General features: G+C 38.1%; 2 protein-coding genes across 2 annotated transcripts; both read right to left on the reverse strand.

Moving 5' to 3' along the window:
• Positions 1–1,416: 1,416 nt before the first annotated feature.
• LOC132840655 (rho-related GTP-binding protein RhoN-like) lies at positions 1,417–11,988 on the reverse strand. Its single transcript, XM_060862487.1, has 5 exons — positions 11,673–11,988; positions 10,438–10,525; positions 5,487–5,596; positions 4,912–5,046; positions 1,417–3,063 (listed from the first exon to the last, which is right to left on the reverse strand). The coding sequence occupies exons 1-5, from the start codon at positions 11,787–11,789 to the stop codon at positions 2,824–2,826; spliced, it is 690 nt and encodes a 229-aa protein (XP_060718470.1). The 5' UTR covers positions 11,790–11,988; the 3' UTR covers positions 1,417–2,823.
• Positions 11,989–12,538: 550 nt separating this feature from the next.
• Positions 12,539–20,958, reverse strand: LOC132840650 (uncharacterized). Its single transcript, XM_060862473.1, has 8 exons — positions 20,838–20,958; positions 19,907–20,091; positions 19,598–19,701; positions 19,251–19,445; positions 18,326–18,488; positions 14,839–17,507; positions 14,520–14,746; positions 12,539–13,646 (listed from the first exon to the last, which is right to left on the reverse strand). Exons 2-8 carry the CDS (start codon positions 20,088–20,090, stop codon positions 13,574–13,576), a joined length of 3,615 nt encoding a protein of 1,204 aa, XP_060718456.1. The 5' UTR covers position 20,091; positions 20,838–20,958; the 3' UTR covers positions 12,539–13,573.
• Between the last annotated feature and the right edge of the window lie 860 nt (positions 20,959–21,818).

The raw sequence follows: 21,818 nt of genomic DNA on the forward strand, positions 1-21,818 counted from the left end.
TCTCCATCTGAGTCACGCTGAAGAGAGAACCCTGAGGAACACCTGAGGAACCAACCTGCGTCTAATCACAGCAGACCTGTACAATACCCTCATCCACAGCGTGCGTTTTCGAGTGTGTATTCGTGTGTGTTTGTGTGTTGTGATGGTTGGTGTGTGGGAGTTGTGATGGTTGGGGTGTGAAGGTGTGTTGTGAGGGTTGTGTGTTTTGTGATGGTTGGTGTGTAAGAGTGTGTATAAAAAAACATGACATTACACAAGAAGGACAGGGAAACCAAATGGATGTGTGGTTTGTGTGCGTGCATGTTCGGCACCTTACACGTTGAGATTTATTATTTGTTACACACTGTACACTTTGTGTGTGGGTGTGTATTTGTGGGGAATAAAACACTATGTTGTCCTGTTGGAGAAAAAGAACAGTGACACGGTGATGATGGTGAAGAGCTGTTACTGTTACTACACTGAGGCTGATTATTTACATGCTAAAGTAATGTTCATCAGAACAGTGTGTGAACAGGACACACACACACACACAGAACTTTGTGCTTCCTTTCCTCAAAAACATAAAATGCCACAGGGATACAAAACACACACACACGCAGACAAGAACAGATGTGAGAAAATCTCAGTCACGATAAACACGCTCATGCAACATTTTGTGCTTGTTGAGTGTTTGTGAAACTGTTGAATCAGAGACAGAGAGCAAAAGAGAGAGAGCAAGAGAGAGAGAGAGAATGAGAGAGAGAACTTTCCCACTCTAATGTCAGTTAATTGGCACAGTGAGGGTTTTCACACAATAAATCATGTACTGGCATGATGTGTGTGTGTGTGTGTGTGTGAGAGTGAGTGCTAATTACTGGAAGTTGGTGTTAAATTCTAATTTATGAGTTTGATGTTCTGATAAACAGGTTTATAAAATGTGCTTTTAAACGTATAAATTTGATTTATCGGATTAAAATCTACAGAAAACACAAAACAATCTAAAGTACTTAGATAAAGCAGTGTTCATGATTCTAAACTTTTCTCAGTGTTCACTACTGAGTGAATTTTTCACAGTTGGTTTTTTTGTATTCACTGATTTGTTTAATAAAGACAGATGTCCAGGGCTGAGATTCTAGAATTATAATCCTTATACATCATGTTAATATAATAATGGTGTTACGTTTCTTAACTGATTTAGGAAATAAGTTTATCATCTTTTTGTTTTATATTGTTGAGAAAAACAAGAAATAATTGTTAGTTGAGATCAGATGAAGGAATGAAGACATTTTTGTAGCTATAATGATATTATAGAATATGTAAATATGTATGATATGTATGAATATATGCATGAATTCTTTTTTTTTTTAACTCTTTCAAAATGAAGGGAAATGTAAACATTTTTCACAAAATTAGATGCAACTGAGGAAAATCAAATGCTTCGTTCTGCTCAGTTTTATTTATTTTTATTTAATAAAATTTTACAACATCCACAAACAAAAATTTATATGCTGTTCCATCATGTTTTCATGCCACCTTTGTGTTTATTTAGTGCCATGATCACTGTGATGTTCAAAATGGAGGTTTTCTAAAAACAGACAAGAAATAACATCATAGCCCTGACCGTGTGTCTTCCTCTGCTGTGTCATTTCATTTTAAATGCCTCAGCTAATTCTTGTCTTTTTGCCCTTTATGTCTGTCTCTCTCCTCAACAGAAAAACAGGAAATGAGATCACACACAAACTCCTTATATAAAGTTACATCACAGACAAATAACCTTTGCCCAATCATGTGCCGGTCATTATGACCTTGAAATCGGTTCCATTTAGATTTTTATACTTTGATGTCATCTGTAAAATATCAATATCTCCAGCCCACGTCTCTGTGAAGGAAAAACCCAACAGTAAAACAATAACCCTGTGATCTAAAGAGGAATAAAAAAATCAAATAAAAAAATAAAGTGCATCTTCTGTCTCAAGCTCATACGTTTCATTAAGCAACAAACTAATATAGTATAAACAACAAAAGAGGGAATCATCTCTCACATAGAATCAGGCGTTGGGAGCCTGCAGGAAGCCACCAAACATACAGGAAATAGCAACGCTTCTTCTTTACTCCAACAATTCAGGAGATAAGGAGATTAACTCCAGGGTTTTGATAAGTTTCTTTCCCTTTGTGTCTCAAACCCATCCACTTATCCCATCCAAAAAAAATAATACCAATTCATTCATTCATTCATTTTCAACCGCTTATCCGAACTACCTCGAGCCTGTGCCTATCTCAGGCGTCATCGGGCATCAAGGCAGGATACACCATGGACGGAGTGCCAACCCATCGCAGGGCACACGCACACTCTCATTCACTCACGCAATCACACACTACAGGCAATTTTCCAGAGATGCCAATCAACCTACCATGCATGTCTTTGGACCGGGGGAGGAAACCAGATAATAATTTTTTTAAATCAGTGAAGTCTTTGCCTCCTGCATGTTTACGACTACTTCAGAGAACTAAACAAATATCTCTAAATGTATCTAAGTGAAAACAAATGCAAACCTTTCACATTCCTTTAATAAAAAGTTAATAAATATATTGAATTAATGGTAATATATTAAAAAAAAAAGTATTTTTTATACACGTGTATAAAATGTTGTGATTTTATCACCAACATGCTATTCTGTGATGCCAAAGAATTAAGCGTTAAAAAAATAAAGTTAATAAATAGATCTGCTCGAGACGTCTGTAACTTCCACCTCAGATATCGATATCAAATTTAGTGCTAAAAAAAACAAACAGAAAATATAAAGTGTTCATGTTGTAGAAGGTGACATCTCGGGGTCATGACTCCTACATCAGTGTGCAGCTCTTAGCGCGGTCTTTGCGTCGCTCTAGGATCTCGGAGCGCTGAGGATTCTGGGAAGAGCGTTTAAGACCTCGCCGCGATCCGGAGCGCTTCAGCTGCTGGGTGTCGTAACCGACGGACGTTACAGTCGCGACATGGAAAACGTCCCGCACGCTGTCCTCTGAGTTTTTGGACGTGCACTCAGCGTAGGCTGCGGCGCCGATCTGCCGTGCCAGAGAAGTTCCCTAGAGAGGGAGCAGGACAAGTGTTTAATCTTAAACACTAAGGCGAATGATGCTAAATATTAGCTTTATTTTAAAAAATTTTTTATGTAAATTAAGGCTAAATCTGATGTGATAATGCACTAAATAGTAATAATAAATGAATTAAAAAATTAAATATTATGTAGAAATTCATTCATTCAACTGCGTTAAAATAAAAAAAAATCATAGATATCCAGCTCACATGCAAGAGTAATGATCTTCTCCTGGGCTAATTAGCTAGCTAGCTGGTGGGGATTAACATTTACAGACAGCTAGCTTCACCGTGTGAAGCTGATGATCCACTTCAATCTGCTCTAAAAAGATTAATTTTGGAGTTTTGGTTTCTCCAGTTATTGAGTTTCTACTGATTTACTTCTACAGGCTGAGATGCTTTAATCAGTAAAAACTATACAGCATTAGCTTAAGATGTTTGTATATAATACACCATGCTAGTTTCTCCTACATTATCGCTATACATTTAAAACCTTAAACACTAATGGAACCCTGTCTGGTTTCAGCATTAGCAATAGCGCATAATTAGCATTAGTTGTTCAAAAAAATGTGAAATATTATGTTATTTGATAACATATTTCAATTCCTTAAAACCTGGAATTAGGATTAGTGTCTGTAAAGATATTTGTTTTTTAAATAAAATACTCGAAATAATTGAAACGTTGCCTAATTCAGTTATGTTTGCTGAGCGACTAGCATTAGCAAATAAGGACATTCATAGATAGAACTCAAAATCAGTGTGATAGTATGAGCCAGTTGATTGATGTTAGCAGTAAATATTACAATATTATATTTACAATTACAATATTTTTATTTATATTTAAATTATTTTATTTTTAAATTATTTAATTTTTATTTTATATTATTATACAATTACAGTCGTTACTAAATATAACTAAAGATTTATCTCGGAAATCCTGTTAGGTTAGCTCATGCTACCTAGCAGCTATTATTAGCATTAATTATGAGCATTAATTAGAGACACATATTATTGTGATATAAAAATCCCCAGAGCTATCCTGTCAGGTTAGTTCGTGCTAGCTAGTGGCTACTATTAGCAATAACTATGAGAATTATCTGTGAAAGAATGGTGTAAGAATCATCTAAAAAAAATCCTGTCAGGTTAGTTTTGTTGGCTAGTGGCTAAAATTAGGAGGAGCATGAAGGATAAGAAGCATATGAATATGGCATATTAATCCTCTCTGAAATCCGGTCTTGTTAGCTCATGGTAGATAGCACTTACATTTAAAAAAAAGTGAGTGTGATGTGAAAATCCTTTTAGAAAATCCTGTCAGGTTAGCTCAAAGGTAATATTAGCATTAATAATGAGAAATCTCAATGTGATATAAAATTTCCTTCAGAAATTTTGACTAAAAAGGTAATGGTAGCTACCAGCTTTTATTAACATTAAAGATGAGTAACATGTATTAATATGTTATAAAAAATTCCTTATAAGTTTCCTATCAGGTTAGCTCATGTTAGCTAGCAGCTACTATTAGCATTACTGATACTGTATCACTTCCAAACACATGCACTTTGCCTTAAAGCCATAAAATCTCTGGGCCTCAGAACATTTTTCCATTAAATATCGATGAGAAACAGTGGTATTGTTAGCCTGTGTGAGTGTGTGTGTCTGACAGCTGGGAGGGAAATGCATTATTAAAAACTAAACCTGTGCAATCAGACATAGATGGTGAAGATGTGATCAGGGGACAATTTCGGCTTCTCCCCAGGTGTCCACCCACATCGTTGTAGTGTACACTTTTAGTGTAATTAAAAAGGTGTGTGTGTTTGTGTGTGCGCGCACATTCCAGTCACCTGTTCATGTGTGACTGGGATCAGTCTGAATTTGGACAGCTCTCGTAGTGTGTTCAGGTCCGTCCTCATGTCCATCTTACAGCCCACTAACACTACCTTTGCATTGGGACAGTACTCCTGAGTTTCAGTTTGCCACTGCACACACACACACACACACACACACACACACGTGTGTCAAAACACCTGATACTTCCTACCTTCTACAGCATGATTATTCTTCAATACAATATTTTAATAACTGTGTGTATGTAAATATATGTGTCAACATTACATAAAAACTAATCTGATCATCTTGAGGGTTTCGCACACACACACACACACACACACTCGAGCCAACTGTTTCTTGCATCATACAATTCCATGTATTTTCTTTTATCATTTTCTTTTCTTTTCTACTGTTTTGTAAATTAGACTAAATGATATGTTTTGATTCATTTGACTCTGTGCTGAAATTAATTTGATTCCTTTAGTGTGAATTAAACAAATTTTTAAGAAGAATCTTTTGTGAATCATTTTATGGATCTGTCCCAGCGCTCTGTGTGTGTGTGTGTGTGTGTGTGTGTGTGCGTGTATACCTTTTTTAACACATTGTCCAGTGTCTCTGGTCTGCTGATATCAAAGCAGATAAGAACTGCATCCGAGTCAGGATAAGCCAATGGACGAACATTGTCATAATAGACAGAGCCTAAACACACACACACACTTATTTACTTTATAATAATTTATACACTAATCCAACATTCCAACATTTCATTCAGCCAGTTGTATTACTTACTAGTTAATTCAGTGATTATAATCAATTAATAATAAGTTTACTATTAGTAATCTTCATCGCCATCATTAGCCAAATCACCATTGTCATTATTATAGTCAGGTGTGCTGTGGGATAGGATTCTGCTTATTTTTGCTGTGGATATAACCAAATGAATACACTAAACATATTTTAATAGTAACAGTGATTTCAATACATTTAACACGTCAGAATAGGTTTTAATGTCTGCATTATTGCGGTAATAAAATCATACACCACTTTCTGCTTGTGGGGTTTCAGCATCTCCCACATTAACAAGGAGGCGTACAGGAGGAGAGCTGCTCAACAGGGAATTTGGCACAATTGCACTTTTACAGCCATCCATAAAAATGCTGTTAAAGCCACCGGCTGCTCTGCATAGATCCCAGAATGCACTGTGACACTGTGAAAAAACAATGGTGAGGAACAAAAGAGTGGGGAGAAAAACGACTGAACTCACAGCCAGTGAGCATTTATTTCTTTTAATGTTGACGGTTAAAGCCGAAAGCGCCGGTGCCACGTTCACACTCGAGTAAGCAGAAATATTTATTTATCTGCTTTTACATCTCCATGCCTTCTTTTTATTTTTCTACACACGTAAACATGTTTTCAGCTTCACTTCTTCCAGCATTTGTGGAAATTTGTATCGTAGCAACATACAGTGTGGGCTAAAGGCCGTCTTTGTGACACTCTACTGAGGGAGGGGATAAAAAACAACAACAAAGTCACGATTCACGATTCTTTTCCTTTATTTTATGGCCCTGATTGTAATAAAGTTCAACTGGGATCTGAAAAGGCTGAAAGCATTAAAATCAAATGTCACTCAGAGCTGTGGGAAAAGGAATAAAAAGTAATTTATCAGGTGAGGAGTAAAATGTAGATGTCTGGTGATTATGATTCTGAAATATCTGAATTTTATTCGGCTTTAAAATAAATGCTATTTTTTTTTATTATTTTATTATATTAATGCTGTCAGCGCTGCTGCTATACAGAACTAATCACCAACTGAGCACCAATTAGCGCTGTGAAGCCAAGAAAAATATTCTCTTTTCACATTGTGCCACAGTGTTTGCTTGCAACTTTATTTGCCTCGTCTTTACACAAACTGATAAAGTAACAGAACAACCTTTAAGACAGAGCAGCAGAAGACAGAAGGTTAACGATGTTATTTAAAATGGAGCTGCAGGTCGATGAGGACACAGATTAGCAGCAGTATTGGAATGTAGCCCAGGTGAGATTTAAGTGATTAAGAAGCTGAAGAACAGGAACAACATGATTTTTATTCTTGTTAAAATGCCAGAAGGTGTAAACGAGGAAACGAGTGAGCTAAGTACACCTGTTCACCTGAGGGCTCGTTGTGACAGAGCATAACATCCTTCTCAGGTAGCGGTGAAAGAAGGTGAATGAGATCAGATCTTAGTTCCTCCTCAGAAAACTTAGGACTGTTTTTTAAATATAATGTAATCATTTTTCATTTTATTTCGCTTACTGAGAAAATGGTGGAGTGCTGTGTGGATGTAAAAGCTTGAGGAGAAAAAACAAATGCTGATTACAATGATGATACCAAAGTGTTCTAAATACAGTAAAAGATTTAGTACTGAGATAAGTGCTCCTTGCACATATATTTATCTTCCGAATTGCCAGTGAACCTGCTGCTTGCCAGCTTTATATTTCATCTTTATTCACTTCATCGTCACCATCGTAAACATTTAATCTCTAATGTTAACTAGATGAAGAACTGAATCTTGGTGTACTTTTCCATCTCAGGCACTGTTCCAAACTGGCACTGTTTCAGTAAATTCAGTAAAGTTGTGTAAATGTAAACAATCTCAGTTAGCAGTCTTTGTATTTGCAATTACATATTTGAGGTAAATGTGGACTGCTGTCTGTATATAATCATAACTGCTGTCTGTATATAAGTCATATCAGCTAAGTGGAGTGCAGAGAGGCGATTTGTATGTACAGTGATACCTCGAGATACGAGTGCTTTGACATACGAATTTTTTGAGATATGAGCTGTGATTCAACCATATTTTTGGCTTGAGATACGAGCAAATTTTTGAGATACGAGCATCCGAGCCACCGCCGCCAAAACAAAGATCCCCAACAACCACGTTTGCTCTGTTTCCCCGCCTCAGCTTCCCACGTCTCACTCGGTTAATGCCGTCTTTCCACTGCACATGACAAACGACGGTCGATAAACTGGAAGTCATTCATTTCCTATGGAGAGTTGCAAAGGGGCTGCGTGAGGTGCTGACCATCTGCGGATCTGTAAGTTTTCGGATCCATTTTGAACATTGGATCCGTTAAAGAATTTGAACTTGTGCGACTACACCGCATCTGATATGCCGACCGGACAGGTTTTTATTAAAACGACTGGCAGATGTTAGTGAGGAAACAGTGACAAAAAAGTGACAAAAACAAGTGAAGAGAAAAGCGATGAAGAAAATTAAGCAAAATTAATGTAAAGAAAACAGGCCACGTCGTCAAGCATGCATCAGCTGTTAATCAGTTGTCCACGACGCACACCAATCCGGTTACGACATCCATATTACCCGACCATTTAAATTCCCATTCATTGAGCCGCTTTCTAGCGCTTCGCTGCTGCTGCGATTTAAACTCCCTCCTCCAACCCCAACTCCACCATGCCGGGACCTGTGTTCGTTGTACCAGTTTACGTCATAAATCTCCACATATTTTTCTCTCTCTCTCCCTCTCTAATTATTTAATTATTTATTTATCCATTTATTCATTTATTATTTTCCTTTCCTATTTTTAACTCTATGCATGATTAATGGTTCTGTTATACGGGGGGTCTATTCTATTTTCTAGTTGCTGCTCTCCCCGCTCTAAATGAAGTTTAGTTAAGTTCCATTTACTGTAAGTGTAAAGTAGCATTAAGAGTGCGAGAGTAAGTGAACGAAAGTGAATTTTTCATATTCAAAACACATAAACAAAACAACTGGAGTGGAGCTGGAACGGATTAGTCTGATTTCAATTCAGTTAAATGGGGAAAATTGCTTTGAGATACGAGCAATTTGAGATACGAGCAAGGTCACGGAACGAATTAAACTCGTATCTCGAGGTATCACTGTAATCTTTTTTAATAGTACACTGAATACCTAACTACTAACTATTGTTCTGTAGCACTGTATGCGTTACCTAAATTACCTAATTTGTTGTTCTTATTAATTAGCTAGCATATGCTAGTGTCCATATGTCCCAGTTGCCTAGCAACAGTTCTCAGTGTTTAACAAGCATAAAGTATGGTGTTGGGATTTCTACATTAAAACATACTTCATTTTTACTTCTTTCAGCCAATCAGATCTCACCGTACTGAACAGATAACAATGAAAAGCATTGTTAAGTCTGATATGAGCAATCTAATCTAATTCATATTCGATAAATGAATAAGCTCAGTGCTCAGTAGTGTGCAGGCAGAGTGTGTAGAAATAGGAAGAGTCCCACAGCTTCTCCTGAATTATAAATGAAGGAAAAGCAGCATGTCAGATTACCCCGTGTGTGTGTGTGTGTGTGTGTGTGTGTGTGTGTGTGTGTGTGTGTGTGTGTGTGTGGCAAGAGTCAGTCTAAAGTCCCTGTTGGGTTTTAAGTGCATCTTATATACCGGAAGACTGGCAGAGAATGATTACTACCCAACTGTGTGTGTGTGTATGTATGCATGTCTTTGTGAGTGTAGACCTGCATGGCCTTCTGTTAGAAGGACAAAGAGAGTTCAACATTGATTTCATGCTCTCTCTCTCTCTCTCTCTCTCACACACACACACACACACACACACACACACATGCACACACACACGTTTTTACAAACCCCCCACTTTTATCTAAATCCCTTCTTTTCACTCTTGGTAATTGATCCAGGTGCTGTCTCGCTTTCTCATTCTGTGTCTGAGAGTGCAGTATGTGAGAGCAGTGTGTGAAAGCGTAGTGTGTGAGAGTGCAGTGCGTGAGAGCAGTGTGTGAGAGCAGAGTGTAAGAGCACAGTGTGTGAGAATGCAGTGTGTGAGAACGCAGTGTGTGAGAACAATGTGTGAGAGTACAGTGTGAGAGTACAATGTGTGAGAGTAGTGTGTGAGAGCAATGTGTGAGAGTAGTGTGTGAGAGTAGTGTGTGAGAGTACAGTGTGTGAGAGCACAGTGTGTGAGAGTAGTGTGAGAGAAGTACTGTGTGAGAGTACAGTGTGTGAGAGTACAGTGTGTGAGAGTGCAGTGTGCGAGAGCGCAGTGTGTGAGAGTAGTGTGAGAGAAGTAGTGTGTGAGAGTACAGTGTGTGAGAGCACAGTGTGTGAGAGCGCAGTGTGACAGTAGTGTGAGAGAAGTAGTGTGTGAGAGCACAGTGTGTGAGAGTAATGTGAGAGAAGTAGTGTGTGAGAGTACAGTGTGTGAGAGTACAGTGTGTGAGAGTGCCGTGTGTGAGAGCGCAGTGTGTGAGAGCGCAGTGTGTGAGAGCGCAGTGTGTGAGAGCAGTGAGTCACACAGTTAAAAGTGAAGCATTGATATTAATTGTGGACTGAATAATTAATCACGTGATGTTTCTGTTCTTCTGCTGAGAGCCTCTTAAGCAACATACAACTGTTTATTTCATCCGTCATGCATAAAAGAGCAAACAAATATCATTCTGAATCAGACACAGAATTAATGAATGTGCCCTCATCCTCGAGTGAACAGGCGTTTAAAGGGTGTGTGATGATGAAGGAGTGTTAAACAAGTCTTTGTTACCTGATGTGTCCCACATGTTGAGCTCGATGCGGCGTTTGTCAATCTCAAAGCTCGCCGTGTAGTTCTCAAATACGGTCGGCACGTAGCTCTGAAACACACACATTCACATACACACATCACACACTATACACAGAAACCTGTTTATTATACAAAATTCTGACTTCTGATTGGTCAGAAGGTTGATTAATTCAGGTTTATATCAATTCAAATCAGTTCTGATATGTTGTTATTTCCATAGTAATAGCACAGTAACATAGTAACAGCTCATTCACAGTGACTTATGGAAGGTGTCTCCAGTGTCAGTGTCAAAGCTGTAACTTCATCTTTTCCAAGAGGACAGAGGACAGGACTCTGTGATGTTTGCACATTTTATACTTGAGACAATATGACAAAAACAATATGTGCAATATGTGCAATGACTAATCAGTGTTAATGTGAGTAAAGAGTGAAGTAGGGTGTGTGTGATTTAGACAATGGCATTCTCTGCTTACTCAGTGTGTGTGTGTTTGATTTAGACAATGACATTCTCTGCTTTCTCACATACTCGTACACTACTCCCCTCGCTCAATTCAGTTCTCTCTCTCTGTCGCTCTCTCCTTCTCTCTCTCTCTCTCTCTCTCTCTCTCTCTCTCTCTCTCTCTCTCTCTCTCTCACACACACTCTCTCTCTCTCTCTCACACACACAAGCACACACACACCAGAAAAGGGACATACTGAATAAAGGCACAGTGTGTATGTGTTAAAAAATTGCATTCTCATTTTTGCATACTAACATCCTCTTTCTCCCTCTCTTTCTCTCACACACACAATGTGCCACTTTGTACTTCTCTGTGTGTGTGTGTGACAGTCAGAGAGAGTCAGACAATGACATTCACTGATCATTTACAGACTAACATCCTCACACACACACACACACACACACACACACACACACACATACACACACACATACTGTCACTTTGCCCCCCTCTCTATTTCTTTAAAACAATTATAGTATTGATGCTTATGCTTAAATGTGAGTGTGTGATAAAGAAAGAGCGAGAGAGCCTACAGACATCCTCTTTCTCTCTCTTTCTCACCTCACACACACACACACACACACAAACCATTGCCACTCTCTCTCTCTTTCTCTCTTTCTCCACTCTCTCTCCTCTTTCTCTCTGTCTCTCTCTCTCTCTCTCTCTCTCTCTCTCTCTGTCCCCCTCTCTAGTTTAAGTGTGTTTGTGTGTCCTCACCTCTGGATACGAGTCCTTAGCGAACACGTGCAGCAGCGCAGTTTTCCCACAGCGCGAGTCTCCCACAACTACAACCTTACAGCGGCGCGCGACTCGGCTCTCCATCGCTAAACTCATCACCAGCCGATTCTGATGATCACCGCGTGCGTTAACGGTCCCAACGCGCGGACGGAAACAAACTAAAGAAACTAAATCAACAGACCTCAAGACTCGCCACCTCCCGTTTGTGCGTTTTAATCCCGAACGTGTGTTTTATTACTTGTCATATCGCCCTAAAGCTCACACCAACCTCAGCCGAGCAGGAGCGCGCGTCTCCCAGCTGTAGCTCGGGAGCGTAAGAGTTTTGTAGTTCACGTCAAAAACTCAGCGTCACGTGCCGCACAATTAGCCAATGAAATACCTGGATTATTCAGGGCTGCGTTTATTATAGCGAAAATCCTTAATCTGTCAAAAATACAGTATAAAGAATCATGACTAGGCAATGAATACAAATAAAATGTATACTTCTTGAAATGGAGCTCGATGCATTTATGCTCGATGCATCGATGAAATTATGAAATTAATCCTAACCCAGTCCCTTAGCCTTAAGGTCACTATTTGTCATTTTATCTACAAAAAAAAAAAAAAAAATCACATTGGATTTTAATTCCATTTTTTTTTCTCATTTCACTAATTTTTTTTTTTTGAGGACTCCTGTACTGGTGATAGTGATTGAGCTCACACACTGTTCACTGTGGATCACCATAAATAAAAAAGTAAATAAAACTAAAATGAAAAGAATAAAAACTAAAGTAGAGCTTCCACGCCCCCTGCAGTTATACTACATAAGTTCATAAATATCAGTAAAACCTCAAATAAATCTGTAGTTACTTTATCATACACTGCATTTTATTATTATAAGCTTTTTATAGTACATTTTGATTCTAAAAAACATTGAACAGGTCGAACACGGAAGTGTTTATTCAGTTCACACGGAAACACAATCATGGCAATAAACACTACCTTAAACACAATATATATTACTGTAAACCTAAAATCATGTTATACACCAACCCCCTGACCCACACATCTTTCCATACTGACTTTTATCTACATCTGTAATCCAATCCCTCCATTTCACTCTTGGTAATTGATCCAGGTGTTTTATATGTATATGTATGTATGTATGTATGTATGTATGTATGTGTGTACTATATACATCATATTTGAACACACTTAGTGTTGTATTTATAATAGTTCATATACATATTTTGCTGTTTTGCTGAATTATTCATACTGTTCCTTTCAAACAGTAAATCACTTAAGGAATTTAGAAGAAAGCTTGGCGCTGAAGATTGCAGCTGCATTCTGATGATTTTAATGTTCTCTTACCCTCATCACTCTTATGGTGTTATTATTTTGTTAGTCATTAGTGAACCCAAAGCAGGAAAAGCAAAACACTATTAAAAAAATCCATGTCAAATCCAAGGACAAATCCATCTTAGCCAGAAGGCTTTGCTACACGTTGGTGTACATTTTCAGTACTACTGTGCCAAAGCTGTTTTCTGGAATGTAAATAAGAAAATATTTCACAACTATGATAGTTTAAATGCTAATGTATAAGCTTAAATGCTAATGTATAGGTATAAGGTATTAATTAAGCCATTCATCTTCACTATATCCAAGGATCCAGGATCTATCCTGAGAACACCAGGGGCAGAAAACACACGCCAAGACGTGACTCCAGAACATCTCAGGACACCATTCACACAGGGAACACTGAGCTCGGGGTCAAGCCATAATTCAACAGAAACCTGGTCAAGAGATTTAACTGATTAACCCATAAAAATGGGTAAGGATTCTCTACACAATTCCGAGTCATGAGAGCAAGGCATGATAAAAAGAAGTCTTAGAAAGAGCATTTATTCTCCGACTCCTGCTGCCTTCAACACCTCCTCCAAGCGTGTGATGTAGTTAAAGTCAGGATAGCCGTTCCTACAATAAACAGAAAGAAAACAAAATCAGAACATGGCGTTCATACAGTAGTGTACACTTTTAGTTTTTCACTAGAGCTTTGAGGCTAATCTAGCTAGATAAATAAAAAAACTCTGCATAATCTATTATATTCTGTTTAATAACATGTGAATACAATGGGACTTATTGTGATCTATATTACACAAACTCTTAACACTATACAGACGGCCATCTTGGACAACTGAAATCAGGGAAAACCGGATGTTATGCAAATAAACTCAGATAAACTGATTATTTGCAAAAAGGTAGGCGCCACGTTCTTCTGTTTACTGCTTATTATTATTGTCCTGTTCTTGTATAATGAGACTGTTGGCTTTGTAAACCATGAAGAGACATGTGGGCTTTATTTAATGACGTTCTTAGTGCAAACACATGCATCACAATGCTGAACTAATTACAGGGCTCCAGTCCTGTGAAAGTCTGGTTTTATATGTCAGTAACCATAACAATCCTTTCCCTGCCTTCACAAAAACTAAAAATAGAAAGTACAAGAAACAACCAGGTTACATGTGATGAGGTGCCGAGAGCGGCTAGCTTCCACACATAATGTGGTTGGGTTAACGTCCACCTCTCACCAGAGGAGAGGTCTGTTTTGAACTTGAAGTATAATAAAATAAACACACATAAATCCATTCACAGCATCAACATAATTTAGACATCTTTTTTTACAGAAAGCATAAATGAAAATTTGAAAAATGTTTCTTACATTTTTAGCTTTCCCTCTGTTCTATGTGCTAAAGTTGCCTTTCAGCAAAAGGAAAATTAGCAAAAAATTAAAGTTAAAAAGTCATTCTAGTTGAAGACACCAGCATTAAGAGTGCTGGTAATACTCACTTAGAGGCACCCCCTTCTGTCTTGGTTTTATGAGGAATGCTGCCCCAGACCACTCTTCCTTCTCTGTTTCCATCATCATCTGCAGATGCTACTTTTACTGTGAAGGTGAGTCCTTTGTAAAAAGCTTTCTTCAGAAGAGGCAGAAGCTTTGTAGTGGTTTTGTTATACGGTAAAAAGGCTTCAAATCTGTTGCCTTTGAAAGGTTCCCCTGGGCATGGATGATCCTCCTGTGGACAGACCAGTCCATCAGTCTGTGGGAAATTTCACCACAATCTGGCACAGGTTATAAGGTATAGAAAGATTTTTATAAAATTCTTACCCCTTGAATACCATTGGGTATATCGTAGATAATCCTTAGTGCTGTGTCTCTGTTAAATCCAGGAATTGTTATTGTCGATTCTTGAACAGTCATGGTACCTTTAATACCAGAAGTCATACAGATTCTGCAGTTGTTATGAACTTCTTCACACTTCGGGCAACAGATAAAGCCACATGCTGCTTGTTTAACAGTGCTGTGCTCTTTTTTACACACATAGCATAAAAGAAGACTCTGATTTTCATTTGCCTGGGATGGCATGGTGTTGTCCTTAGGATCTGAAACTCCAGGCAATGCCTGAGAATCAATCATTTGGTCCACTGAAATGCATGAGTTTATTTGATCAATAAACGTTTCCTTGCTCTGAGCAGTAGTAATTGTTTGGTCTCTGTTCATCTCACCATCTGCTTTATCTTGCCTTGTGGCAGAGATGATGATACTACCAGATGAGTTTTCTCTGTTCTCGATGTTCATGGGCCCACCATTGTGCTGCGTTAAGTTCGGATCTTTGTCATCCAACTGTTTCAAATTTTTCTTTTGTTTCATCTTCTTCTGGCTCCTGCTTTGATTGTCTTGTTCTCTGGCATCAGCAATTTGGTTACTTAAAACCTGAGGAAAGTTTTTTGAGGAGCCAGCAACACTTTGGTCAGATATTTTAGATAGATCTTTCATAATGATGTCAGCTTGTGGCTCTGCTGGGGTTGTTGGCTGGGGGGCAAGTAATTTTAAGTCACTTTCAGGTGCTTTGCTGATATGTAAACTATCTGAATTGGGAGACAGTTCATTCTCCAACCTTTTCCCCCCTTCTTGGAAGACCTTTGCCATAGTGTCCTCGACTTCATCACACAATGCTTTAGGGCCAATGATTATTATATCAGTGGACATTACTATGATTTTAACCATCTTATAGCGCTGTCTCAATAATGTACACAGCTCTATCAAGATCTTATCCTTGTTGCATGACAGTCCGAACTTCCACAGTGGTAGTGTTCTTGCATCAAAGTCCATTTCAGCTGTAGCAATGAGACTCTTCAAACAACTGTGACATTCACTGACCTTTTGCGAGTCTATACCTCTTAGACACAATGTGATGTCTTCCTTATCTAATTTCTCTTTGACTTGCAGGTCAGATGTCAAATTCTCAATTTCAGTATTATAAACTGACGTAAGGTAAAGCCACAGCCTAAAAGGCAAAACTAAATCCATAGCAACAATTTCCCTTGTTTCAGAATTTTGGCTTATTCCCTTTTGTCCAGCAGATACATCTACAGCTATTTGCATTGCTTCCTCAACCTTTTTCATTCTGCCGCTGAAGCTACTGGACCTACTCTGGGTTGATTCTGAAGGCATGATGGGGAAACTATTGGCCCCCTGATCTCCACTCAAACCAGCTGGAGTCATTGTAGGCTTAAAATTTGACATCTTGTCACCTTTTAGTTCTTCACTGTCTATTGTGATTGTGCTGATTTGTGCACTCGCACTACCATGTAAAGCGTTTGGATTACTATTCTTTGATGACTTGATAAGGGGAAGAGAGTGTGGCTGTCCACTATCAGGATTTTTTCTCTCCCTTACATATGCACCTTTGTGGATTTTGGGAGCTTCCGATTTATAAGATGTTAAATCCTTTATGCCACTGTACATCTCTTTACTAAAATTGGCGGCCATTTTTCGCTCCTTTCCAGTCTCAGTTTGTTTGGACTTATACCCTTTACTTGACTTGATTTGTGTCTCTGAGTCAATCACCATTTTCCCTGAAATAATGTCTGACTTAACCAATAACTTTTCTTCTCTATCCAAAACAAAGTGTCGAGCAGAAGGTTTGGAAGAAGCAAAGAGAGAATCTGTGTATTTATTTTTGTCAAGCCAGCTATCAGTCTCTATCCATTTTAAATCACTTGGGACATGTTTCTCTTGTGAAACTTCAGTTCTTCTCAAATCGAATATGTCTTCTGTTGACTTTTCAATCTGGTCATCAACATTTTTCAGTTCAACAGAATCATGTCCTTTCTCACTAAAGTTCTTACTAGCAATCCATCTTTGGTTTGCATCTTGGTCCTTCTTTGGCATGAATAGGTCATGACAATCTGCACTTCCTTGTTTTGAGAAGGTACACTTGGAAGGAGAGGAAACAAACAGATGTTCCGAGTGGATTTCTTTCTTCAAACCAAGCTCTCGCTTATCAACAATAAACTGCTTAGCTTCAGATACGTCACTTTTACTTCCAACCATAAACACATTCCTGTCGTCTTCATGGATCATTAGTTTCGGCAGCCTCTCCCTAAGGGACTCCAGAGCATGTATGAGTTCCTTCTCTGGAATTCCACACTTATAAACATACTCCTTGCGTAAATGTGACTCTTTCTGCTGGTACAGATGTGCCAGATCTTCATGGGCCTTTATAACAGAACTCATGTCATGTGAAGACAGGGCTGTTTTTGGTTTGAGATACAAAGTTGTAATGTCGTCGCAGTTCACATCCAGAACCTCTACCTTGTGCCGCCGGAGGATGCTCTGGTACTCTGTCGAGTATCGATGGAGATAACGGAAGATGTCTGAATCGACAATCAGGGAAAAGTCTTCAAACAAAGTTCCAATATCTGAGTCCCATTTGTTTTCTGTCGAAGCTGCATGTGAAGTGTGATCGCTGGAACTACTTAGCAGAGGAAAACCTGTGAATAAAAATCACATAGTTCACAATGCTCTGTGCTACGCTCAGTTGCATAAAGACAAACTCTGCTTTGTGATGCTTTCACATCACTTGCCCTGCCCACATTTCTGTTGCTATTGGTGGCTCTGTCTCCTTGTACTTTAAATGTCCAGCTCTGAATGAACACCTGGTTTATGGACATTTAGTTGTGTCATGTTGCTGCAGATGTAAATGCATATCAGGTCTGAGTACAAACCACACATTCATGAAAAACTGTCTTTTTAATTTTTCAGCTTTTCTATGCTTTGTTCTCATTGTAAGATGAAGTTTAATTCTATGCTGATCCTATTTAGAGAAGCTGAAATGTTAAAATCTAGATAAAAAGATTACAATATTATAGAATAGAATTGTTTTTCTGGTTGAATTGACACCTTATACATCCTTAAATTCCTCTAAGTTGTGCTTATGATATTATTAATATTATATAATATTATCTGCGATGGGTTGGCAGGGTGTGTCCTGCCTTGATGTCCAATGACGCCTGAGATAGGCACAGGCTCCCCGTGACCCGAGATAGTTCGGATAAGCGGTAGAAAATGAAATGAATATAATAAGTGTAAGATCAGTTTAAGTTAATATCCACAAAATAAGTGAGTTCCTGTTGTCACTTTAAGCAGCTATAAACAGTCTTTTATTAATGATAAAAATGCTGCTTGTCCAAAATAAAGTGTAAACTCTTCTTTCCTGAATATACTGAAAAACTTCAAGTTACATATTATATTGAATAAAATTAATTATTAAGATTAAAGTAATGGATTATAATTAGAGGAATGTGAATACCTGTTTTCCAGCATTTACTCTCCAGGTCCAACTCTTCATTGTGTTTTACTACCCCAGTGTCTTGATTTGCCCCTACTTGGCAGCTGGCAGATTCCGTCAGGGGTGAGTTATACGTCTTTTTGCTTGCTGTCTTTGGATGTGCCTTATCACCTGAGCTCTGGTCCTAAATGTATATTGTTATTTTATCATTTTCATTATTGTTAGAGCTGATAAGCATACATCCACTTTAACAGCTTTCAGTATGTCATGATATCTGCTTCCAGAGAGGGCAATATGAAATTAACAGTACATAAAACAATGACGCAACAGTCTGAGGGTTATTATTTCAAGCAGAACCGTTAAGAGAAGTTTATTACAATAACAAGTTACTACAATAACACAGCAAGACTAAACTCAGCAGTTCTGAAGCTGGAGCTGCTTAAAAATCTATTTTCTCAGAAAGTGTTAACACAAGATAGCAATTCCTGTACAGGTTTATGTTAATACACTTGTTCTAATACTTTATTTTTTCTACAGCAACGGCTCATTCACAGGGACATGATCTGATGAACTTTTCTGTATGGAGATGTTTATTTACCATTTATTAAAAGAGTCTCCAGTGGCAGAGGTAAAGCTGTAACTTTATGTTTTTCAACATTTTGTCTGAGGGAATCACCAGTTTTTAGCTGCTATGACATTAGTGACAACAGGATCTCACTGGTTTCACACATGACCAACATCATTAAATGCTGTCAAATAAGAGGAATTAAATGCTTGTTATTATAGGAAATTAATCAACTAACAGCATTAAGAACTCTGCTTCATCACATTTACATTGAGAGATTGTAAAGATTCTATGCACATCATGACTACATTATATCTTAATATCATAGTTCTCGTAGCTGCACTTAAATAAAAGGAAAAGTAAAGTGAAGACGATTTCTACCTGTTTCTCCAGAGACCCCAGCACAAGGCTGCTGAGGGATTGAACCTCACTGTAGCGTCCTTTCAGAGTGTACAGTTCTTTCTGGAAGTCATAAACCATCTGGACTCCTGGAAAACTTTTATGCAAAGACAAAAGAGTGTTTTTTCCTCCTGGGATTTTCTTGGGGTCCACCAGTAGTGACATATACAACAGGACCTGAGGACGAGGAGGAGGAAGAATTAAAAAGAGAAAATTAACCCAGTTACTTTAAAAATGTTCTTCATGAGCTATGTTCAAGATCAGAGACAGACAGAAATGAGGAATGACTGAATCTGAATGAAACTGAATAAATATGGAACAGCTGTTACTTTATCCACATTCACTTCTTCACGATGAAGGCTCATGGTGATGTCATAGCTTTTGTCACTGACATTAAATACATGCTTTCCTTTCTGAGCAAGTCTTGAGGCAACTGTTAAAGAGAGAGAGTGAGTGAGAGAGAGAGAGAGAGAGAGAGAGAGAGGATTATGTAAGATATATAAAACTTTCTATTTCTGTGTATAATTACTAAAATGAATGAATGAATAATCTGAAATACATACTCAAATAAACCTATATCTGTTTTTATTCTGTCCATTACAGAAAACAACATTGAATAGTTTTGAAGAAACTCTTACCTTCGCCTTCCTCAAATGTGATAAAGGCTGTTCCTGGCACCGTTTTGGAAACAGTGACCGCGCTTATCTCACCTCCGCCATTCTTCTTACGCAGGAAATGGATCTGAAGTTTGTCAATGAGTCGATTCTCAGAAACGTCCACCGGCAGTCCGCTCACTCGAATGGTCCTCTCTTCACCAGCCATCCTGATCCAGCATAATTACAGAAAAGCAAAGTAAAAGAGCACCTATAAATCACATGCACTGATTCATTGTTACCAAAACTTTATCTTTCTAGAGAAGGTTAATTTTCTGGGAAATTGTACTTCACAAATAATGGCTTACATATATTTGAAAAAAAAATAAACACGTTTGAAACGCACTAAAAAAACGCACGTGCTTCGTAGATCAGTGTATTTAAACACTATTAACAGCGTAGGTACATAAGAATAACACATGTATTACAGGAAAGAACATAATCAGGTTGATTATTTCCCTATAAGTTTTATTCCTCACTTATTACATTTACATTTCTGGCATTGAGCAGACACCCTCATCCAGAGTGACTTACAGTTTATTTCAATTTATACAACTGAGGGTTATGGTCCTTGCTCAGGGGCAGCTTGGTGGAGCTGGGATTTGAACTCATGAACTTCCAGTCAGTTGTCCAACACCTTAACAACTAGGCTACAACATCCCATTAGCCGTAATGCTAACACAGGCATAGAGAAAAAACTGCACCTGTACTGAGTTATTTTTCTTAATATAAAAGAGACGTAAACATTTATTACAATTTTTACATCCAAAATATATAAAAGTCATTAATTTACCAACACACGTTAAAAACAAAATTAGCTCAGTGCTAACAAACGTCTGTTTATCACCTTTCTGCTTTAATTTACCTGCGCCGTAATTACAAAGTCGAACGATTTTTGGTTAACAAGAGAGCTTACTTTAAAGTCAGAAGACACGCAAACACGTCTTTAAGACGCTTTTTTCTTTCCTTTAGTGAAAGTCGTTACTTTGAGCAACAGGATTTGTTTTGCGAGGAAAAAGGAAAGTGAAAGCGGCGACTCGCGAGAACAGGACATGACGTATATGTGTGGTTCGAACGAACCCCCCCCTCACTGCCAAAGGTCCAGAATTTAAGTGGGTTTTTTTCACGTGATTATTGTCATCATTGTTTTAATCAATGTTTGTGACAAACATTCTGGGTTGCTGTTTCAAATGAATATGATACATTATTGTAGCTGGACGTGTGTGTGTGTGTGTGTGTGTGTGTGTGTGTGTGCCCGCGTGCAGTTCAGAGAGAGTTCTCGCAATACACTGCTCAAAGCAACGGTGAAGCATCGCCTCTGAATGATGGGGGGGAGGGGTTTTATATAAATAAAAAGGATTTTTATATATTAAAAGGATTTCTATATGTTATCCACTCAATAGTCTACAATATAATATCCATATAAACGTAGCGTAATTATAATAATAAAACCTAGTGGGATATTCAGTAATATTGGCTGTGCAATATCGACCTTTGTGATTGGCCAATCCCGGCAGACTGGAGCCAATGGAAATGCTTCTCTCCTTCGGTGCGCGTCTTTATTCCTCTGAGAACTTCAAAGCGGATCGCTTGAGGTAAATTATCTGGAATGATTAGTATATTAATTGATTTACGATGCCTACACAGCTAACACACGACGTACTAGTTACGTAATAATTGCACCCAAGAAGATTGGAACTGACCAGCAGTGGTGTCAAAAGTATTCACATTCATTACTCAGGTAGAAGTATAGATACTAGGGTTTAAAAATACTTCTGTAGAAGTTGAAGTATCAATTCGAGCTTTTTACTCAAGTAAAAGTGTAAAAGTACTGGTTTCAAACCTACTTTAAAAGTATAAAAGTAAAAGTAATGCAAGAAGAAAATGCCATTAAGGA

The sequence above is a fragment of the Tachysurus vachellii genome, chromosome 2, assembly GCF_030014155.1.
Source record: "Tachysurus vachellii isolate PV-2020 chromosome 2, HZAU_Pvac_v1, whole genome shotgun sequence".
Classification (NCBI taxonomy): Eukaryota; Metazoa; Chordata; class Actinopteri; order Siluriformes; family Bagridae; genus Tachysurus; species Tachysurus vachellii.